Raw genomic sequence first — 8,223 nt, forward strand, 5'->3', positions numbered from 1 at the left:
GAAGCTAGTGAATATCAAAATTCTGAGCATGAATTTCTTCCCCAAAACGAGTTCCTTTTGAATGGAATAGTGGCAAAGCAAGTGAATGCGTGGAGCAGAAAACAAACAAAAAAAAAAAAAAACGAACGTACTAAGAGATGGACATCTTAATCCAAAATTCAATGGGACTCCTCTTCCTCATGCTATAATTATTTGGAAGAGCCCAGAGGTTTGAAATGATGTGATTTCATCAGGTTATGAACCTGACAGCCAACTGAGATGCTGCCTGTGCCAAGAAAACAAACTCTCCCCCAAGTATTTCAACGCTCTGTGTTCACAGGGAGGCTTTAAATTGTTTACCGCCGCTCAGTGGTCACTTTGTTCCGCTTTTATTGTCGCTTCTCAATCTCATTGGTCAGTTTTGAATGTGCGCGCGGCTCCGTGCGCTCACTCTAATTATCTCCTGGCATTCGTGCACAACCGCCCGACCAGCGGATCAGGAGGTGCCCCGTCTGTTTTTATGTGTTGTTATGTAGGTTAGGCGCGTAATTTGGTGCCGGATCAGGCGTCACTCAGCGCAGGATAACGTCCAGATTTCGCGCAGGAAGGCCTCCAAATGCTGCGTTTTAATTTGAACAGGGGGAAAAAAAAGTTTAAGGGATAAAAATCTGATCTAAAATCATCATTTGACACTGATATTTTTAAAAAATACACCGAGCAGACTTTACAGTAAACACACATCCTCTCTTCTAAAACAGGCCTGTATCACCTGCTATCATATTCCGGTGATCTTTGCAGCAGGATAATATCTGCAGTCATTAATACCCCTGACCCCCGAGCCCTCGTCTCTTTCTGCCCCCCCCCCCCCTGCAGCAGGTGTTCCTTCAGTGTGTCAGAGTCGGCGGGGCGAGGATCTTCCAAAGTTAATATTGTGTTTCCAGAGATGATGGGGAGTTCACTGTCCTCGCTTTATTTACACATTCGAAATTAATTAAGCGAAGGATTCCTCTGTCTGTTGCAAAAACACGGAGGCTGGAGGGAGCCGCGAAGGAGGAGGCTGTGATTTATAGCGGCTGTGCAGCTCAGGGCCGCGCGGCTCGCCTCTCCTCCGGGCCCGGGGAGCCGCGGACCGGGCCAACATTCCTCCGCGGGGGCGAGGAGGCTCGCCCGCCGCGCGCACAGCCACACACACGGGGGAAGGAGGGTGAGGGTGGGTGAGATGTAGGATATTAAGTGTAGTTATATTTGCGGAGGAAGTGGACAAGCGTGCAGGATCTAAAGCTGGCTGCGTGTCCCCAACGGCTTTCCAAAGCCGGGGACCGCAAGTTGGACAAGCGTACGTGAGTGAGTGAGTTTCCACGACGTCCCAAAAAGTCAAATGTGAGTGGTTTGTTTTGATTAGGTCTGCTGCAAATCCCAAAAATATATCCCAGCGACAGCACTCCCGGGTGAAGAAAAAAAAAACCCAATCGAACAAGTGTTTCTATTTTGGTGCATTTATCCTTTAGAACAAAGCGAGGAGGGTGTCGTTTAAGGTTCAGGTGAAACAATTTCAAAGACCAAAACCTGCCGTCGTCCTTTGATAAATGATCAACAGGCCATATAACTGCAAGGTAGAATAAAAAAAATCCTGCATAGGTGTGTTGCACCTGTCCTTGCCTTGTGTCGGGGTCGTATTACGAAACAAAATCTTATTTCTTTATTTCTTCGCATGATAAATCGGCGCGTTAAAGGAACACATAATTAATCTGGCTAATTTTAGATGGATTTAACCCTTCGTCTTCTGTTGTTGCAGTTGCATCACTATTAACCCTTATAGATTAAATGAATGGCGGCCAATGTGTCTTTAATGAACGCCTGAAGCTTCATTAATTCATCATAATATATTAAAATATATTTGAGTTCTAAATCCACACAGTGAAGAATGGCTTTTTAACGGTGTGGGTTGACGTGTGTGACCTTGGAGAGGAGCCTGTCATCTCTATTCCCAACAACACACACACACACACACACACACACACACACACACACACACACACACACACACACACACACAACACACACACACACGGTTTCCTCGTCTGTCAGCACAGCCGCCGTCCTCGCGTCCTTCAAGACGCAGCAGCATCACAGGATGTATCGATCAGGGACGTGACGTTATTGGCAGGGCAGTGAAAGATTTAAGCAAAAGCGATCTCATCTAATCCCCCTGCTGCTAGACTGATTCAAATGTCCTAATAATATGATAAATAATAATAATAATAATAATAATAATAATAATAATAATAATAATAATAATTGTTGTTATTATTATTATTATTATTATTATTATTATTATTATTATTATTATTATTATCATTATTATTATTATTATTATTATACAGTCTCATTTTTCTTTCTTTCAAACAGGGGAACATATTCCGAGCGAACTGAAGAAATAATTCTTAAATAATTCCTGTTGACATCTCGGTCTATAAATGAATTAAACCGGCACGAAATCCGTGTTTATTCCTGTTTACGCCCGATCAGAGCATATGGGAGCGGTTAGACAGAGAGGGGAACTGCCTTGAAATGTGTAAATGTGTTTTCTGTGACTCTTGAGTCATTTGGCTGTCACTTCACATATCACTCACTTCTCATGTCGTTAAGGCAAACGTCACGAAACACGACGACTGTCGTCGCCTCCGCGAAGACCGTCGCCCGGTGCTGAAGCTGTGGGTGGTCCTGGGAGTCTTTTTTTCCTCTTCCTCAAGTATTAACGCGTCAAATAGCGGCGATGACCTCGCATTAGGACTTCCATAAAATAATTAAAGGCTGTGTTTACGGATGCCCCCCAGGATGTCCAATGTGTTCGGTGTTTGCGGTGATTTGAGGAAGAAGCGAGCTCTGGTCACAGAGCCTGTAATCTCACAGCAGAGACGGACGGTTTGAGTTGAAGATGCGTAAAAATGGGTTCAAGCACAAATCGTCCATTTTCAAACCCTCTGTGTGTGTGTGTGTGTGTGTGTGTGTGTGTGTGTGTGTGTGTGTGTGTGTGGTGTGTGTGTGTGTGTGTGTGCGTGCGTGCGTGATGCGCGTATGTGCGTGGTGTGCTCTGCGTGATTTATTTACTTGCTTCCTTCTCGTCTCTGCTGTTTTTTAACTGTTTTTTTTAACCACCCCTGCAAACGCTTCATGTGGATTTTAATGGACTGATGCGGTGAGTAATGACTCCCTGTCAGGGCGAGTGTGCGCGCAAAACTTCAATAGTCTCGCTAATGTTTTTTTCCGCCTCCCCCCCCCTCCCCTCATTTACTCTGCAAATTACACGTGCAGGACATCAATTAACAGCGCGGAGAAAACTGCGACACAAACTGTTACCCCGAAAACTGTTGAGCGATATTTATCGATCGTCCAATTTAAAGAGAGAGAGGGAGAGAGAGAGGGGAGGGGAGAGAAAAAAAAGGGCTGGGTGTGGATAAAGAAAGTAGTCATGTGTTGGTTTTTCGTTTTTTTCAAAGGCTTCCAGCGAGCTGCGCTGAAGGGAAACAGAGGAGTCAGCCCTCCCACCCTTCATCCTTAATATTCATCTGTCAAAACACCCGCAAACTAATTTAACCATTTGCACACAGATCGGGTAAATAAAGGAGACTTTACACCACCCTTCTGTCTGGAAACATGTGCTCCAACAACTCTGAAAAAGACCAATGGGCCTGTTTTCTGTAGCCGGACGAGTCCCACTGCTTTTCCTTTTATACGGACCTCGAGACAACACAGACGACATGAAAGCAGGAGCAAACCGAGGGCCTTTAGAGAAGATTGCTTTTCAGGAGCTCTAAATGTGTGTGGCTGCGTCTCTCTCTCTCCCACACAGGGGGGACCGCTCGCTGCGCGCACATTCACTCGCCCTGGGCCAGGGGTCCGCACTGACAACATCAACAAACGGCCGAAAAGCCGCATTATGGCGGATTAGGAGCCTGATGAAAAATGCTGCTACAAATTAGCAACGAAAACCCCAAAAGACCGTGGGTATATCCTTGTTCACTTTCAATTACAGAGCGCCGAGGCCCGCTAGCGTGGCCCCCATTCATTTAGAGGGAGGGAGGGAGGAGGGGGGGCTTTGTAACGCGCTGGAAAATGGTCCTTTACAAGCGAGCGAGAGCCACACAAGAGGAATACTTGCGCACTGTTGCGTGATATTCATGACTGTTGAACACGTCGAGTCGTGTCTGAAATGTTTAGAACCGGATTGTGAGCGGTTTTTCTCACACCTAGACAGAGTCTTAATTAACTGCATTACTGGGAGGCTGTTTCATCCGATCGCCGTGTCTACACCTGGATCCACCGGGCCCCGAATGTCAGAGGAGTTCTGATCTCAACAAGTGTGAATATTAAGATTTGATTTTGATGAAGGAAAACTAAAAAGGTGATTGAATAAAAACTGATTTAAAACCAACATGTATGTCAATTCATTTGGTCTGATTTAATTCACTGAATCACCCTGAAGTAGTTTAGTCTGTTTTAGTATTTTTTTTTTCTTTCTTTTTTGTGGAGAGAAAAACTTTCAATGCAATTAAAAGTAGATAACCCTTTTTTTTCAAATTCACAAACATTTATTATTCTTGTCGTTACAACCAAAAAGAAATGACCTATGAACATTTAGGTGTCTCTCTTTCTCTGTCTCTCTATTGGCAACACATGACATGCTGTATGTCTCACAGATTCAATTGTAAAATAGATAAGGAACGAACAACAATGAAAAAAGATTGAGAGAGGTAATGCGCTCTTTTATACCAGAAAAAAAAGAAACACATATAGCCTACGTGTCCACTGACATGAAATGATGTTGTCACAAAATCACCATGTGGAGGAGATTCAAGGAGGGTTGATGATGGGAAATGTTTGGATTTTTTGTTGTTGTTTGTTTGTTTGCTTGTTTGTTTGTTTGAGTCAGAAACCCTCCTTTCGTCTCCATGTGCTTTCTAAGTAAAAACCTGAGTTTGCCGTATCTCTGTCAGCCTATGTCAACAACAAGAACAGTGCCATTATTTTTTCTCACGACGCACAAGATAAAAACAAAAAATAAATCATGATAAAATTCTCAATTATATTAAAAAAAAAAAAAATCGGGTGACAAGTTAAGTTAAAATCGCAGGATTTCTTTTTTTTTTTCTCCCACCGGCAAGTGAAGGCCACACGCCAGGTTGCAGGCCAGCGTGTTTTTAAAAAGCTCGTACTCCGAGTTTCTCTTGCTTCTCCGTCAATATTATACACATATTTACAAACCATAAATAAACATTTTCTCTCCTCGTACATTGTTAGGAAACAGAGAGGAGCCAGAAAACAGTCTTATTTCACCGAGCATGTACAGCCTTCCTTCACACAGCACGACGCCACAACTGGCTTTTTATTAAAAGTTCTTTTTCGGAGCAGTCTCGCCATTTATTTTTGTGTTGTTTTTTTTTTTTTCTAGAAGGGACAAGTGTTCATAGTCGGGGTTTTGCTGGAAAAAGTCTGACCCGGTGGCCCGGGTTGTAATATGTCCAAATGGCTGGAAGCAGAGGCCAGTGCTGGGGTCAACATGGCCAGGATCTGCGCCTGGCTGCCCGGCTGCGCGCTGTAGGAAGAGGCGGTGGAGTTGGCGCCACCGATGATATTGTCAATGGAGAATGAAGGCCGGCTCGGGGCGCTGGAGTCCGTCTTGAGAGGCGGCAGAGACGGGCTTAGTTGGGGGTAAAAGGGCTTTCTTAAATCGGCCCCTAAAAGTGAGGGCAGGGGGTGCGGCGCGGGGAATATGGAGGCTGATGGGGGCAAGGTGCAGGGCGCGTTAGGGAAGGGGAAGGAACCACCTGTGTGGTGCGGGTGATACGGGTTGTGCGCTGCGTGGAAGCCTTGCAGCTGGAGTCCATAGTTGTATCCGTACGGGCCGTATCCAAACCCGGGAAGAAAGCCACCGGAGTCCCTGAGGATTTCGTTCGCCTGGTGCCTCTTGAAGCGCTTCCTCCTGCGCAAGAAGCTCCCGTTGTCGAACATGTCTGCGGAGTCCGGGTCGAGGGTCCAGTAGTTGCCCTTCCCGGGGTTGCCCGGCTCTCGTGGGATTTTCACGAAGCAGTCGTTTAAGGACAGGTTGTGGCGGATGGAGTTCTGCCAGGCGGGGAATTTCTCCCGGTAGTAGGGGAATCTGTTGCTGATGAACTCGCAGATCTCGCTGAGAGTGAGGCGTTTCTTGGGGCTCTGCAGGATGGCCATGGTGATCAGGGCGATGTAAGAGTACGGCGGCTTCACAAGTGCACTTTTTCTGGGTTTGTCCCCGATCACGCTCCCGACCTCTGCGCCGGAGCCCATCTGGTCTGACGGGCAGTCGGAGCTGCTGAGCCCGGGGGAGGAGACCCTCTCGGCCGCGTTCTGGGAGTAATTATCGTCCGAGTCATTGTCCAAGTTGAACTCGTGGCGAATGTACTTCCCGTCCTTTCCGACGGATATGTCACCCCCGACCACATCGATGTCCACATCTTCGGACAATGCAGAGCTGTCGGACATATCCGTCCCTAAAGTCATCCTTGGAGACGCCGCTTCTCTTCCCCCTCTCTCCCAGATTTCCTCCTCCTCTGGTCCGGTGAGGCTACCGAGCGAGAGCGCACACACACACTCCCCCTGTCTCTCCCTCTCTCTCTCCCCCTCACAACCACACCAATCTTTTTTTCTTTTCTTTTTTTTTTTTTGCTGCAGCTTTATCTCCAACTACTGAATGCACACATGGCTAGAATCTATTGAAAATATAAAGAACTCTTTGACCTGTGGATTTGGCGACTCCTGGGCGTCCGACGCTGGTCAAGCGGGGCCGTGCGCGGTTCTCTTCGAGCAGAAAAAAAACTTCTGGTTTGAAACAAAACAGTCAAAGATCATCGATCTCACACCGGTCTGGACTTTGTGTGGTCTTGAGATGCGATTGTTTCCGTCCGCGATCAGTTTATGGTCGAGGTCATTTAAAAAAAAAAAAAAAAAAGAGGAACTACTTTTGGATATCCAAGAGTCTGTCCAAAATATCTTTTACGCACGGGTTTGGGTAGGTATCCAGCCAGACTCTGACACTCTCCTCCTTAGCTCTCAAAAGGTATTTATAGGAGCACGCTGGTCACGTGGTCTTTGAGTCACTGTTACCAGGAACTGGACGAAATTACCCTGCAAAAAGTAATATTCGGATGTGCTCTTGAACCTTTAAAGCCACATTTCATATTTCGTTTACAAATTAAAACCAGAATAAGGCAAACATGTGGGTTATAAACAGGGGCGATATCAGCTGTTCCTGCAGCACATGGACTCGATTAAGAATAAGATTATATATATCAGAATATAGCTGGAGATCGACCGCATTCTGTTCATATCAATATATTGACAGTTCATTACGGAAACGTAGACTGTAAAATAAAATGCATTAAAATAAAAAAAAAACTCTCGCTGACAAATCAACGAAGAAATTTCACATTTTCATTTAAAAAAAAAAGTTGATTTTTTTTAACAGGAGGTTGCGGGACTCAATTGAATTAACTTTTTTCTTTCTTTTTTTTTTGCAGTGTGAGGTGAGAGGAGTAGTAGGTGTTCTCTGATGACTGTAACTTTGGTCTTTATTAAATAACACACAAACACAAGCAAAGCAAAACACAGGCATGTATCGATATATAATATAGGCCTACATTTTACTCATTTCAAACATGGTATTTGTTTACGGGGCGACTGCGAATTTTATTTGCGATCAAATTTCTGATTGCTCATCGAAGAAAATGACATTGAGACATTATCATGATTATTCTGATTCTGAGTATTATTATCATTATTATTATCATTATTATTATTATTATTATTATTATTATTATTATTATTATTATTATTATTATGTCGCTACTCTTCGAACACTATACATGTGTAATTAGAAATAAAGTGCACAATATTGAAGGTAAAAAATGGCTAAACATTTATAATTGATTTTAAAAATGTCAGATTCACTTCAGTGACTCTTTTATTACAGTTTTCGTGAGTATTAATGTTTAATGAGTATTCTTTTCATTTTTAGTTCGTTTTCATCATTTTTATTTCAAGTATTCAGCGCGTGAAATATCTTCAGCAGAAGCGGAGCTGCTCGTCTGTTGTCTTTACTAATAATCTGTCCGGTTTGTCCGGATTTAATCGTCCCCCTCCCTCGCTCAGAGTTTTTTTTTTTCTTTTTTTTCTCGGCCAGTAGCCTAATTCCCTCATCACTTCTCACTG

The 8,223-nt window shown here is 44.3% G+C and overlaps 1 protein-coding gene across 1 annotated transcript; it reads right to left on the bottom strand.

Moving 5' to 3' along the window:
* Positions 1-4,724: 4,724 nt before the first annotated feature.
* On the bottom strand, positions 4,725-7,038 carry foxd2 (forkhead box D2). The gene has a single exon (XM_030432391.1). The coding sequence runs from the start codon at positions 6,514-6,516 to the stop codon at positions 5,428-5,430; it is 1,089 nt and encodes a 362-aa protein (XP_030288251.1). The 5' UTR covers positions 6,517-7,038; the 3' UTR covers positions 4,725-5,427.
* Between the last annotated feature and the right edge of the window lie 1,185 nt (positions 7,039-8,223).

Source organism: Sparus aurata, chromosome 11, assembly GCF_900880675.1.
Source record: "Sparus aurata chromosome 11, fSpaAur1.1, whole genome shotgun sequence".
Classification (NCBI taxonomy): domain Eukaryota; kingdom Metazoa; phylum Chordata; class Actinopteri; order Spariformes; family Sparidae; genus Sparus; species Sparus aurata.

Coding starts and splice junctions, on each gene's coding strand:
- foxd2 (XM_030432391.1), bottom strand. CDS start 6,516: ATGACTTTAGGGACGGATATGTCCGACAGCTCTGCATTGTCCGAAGAT.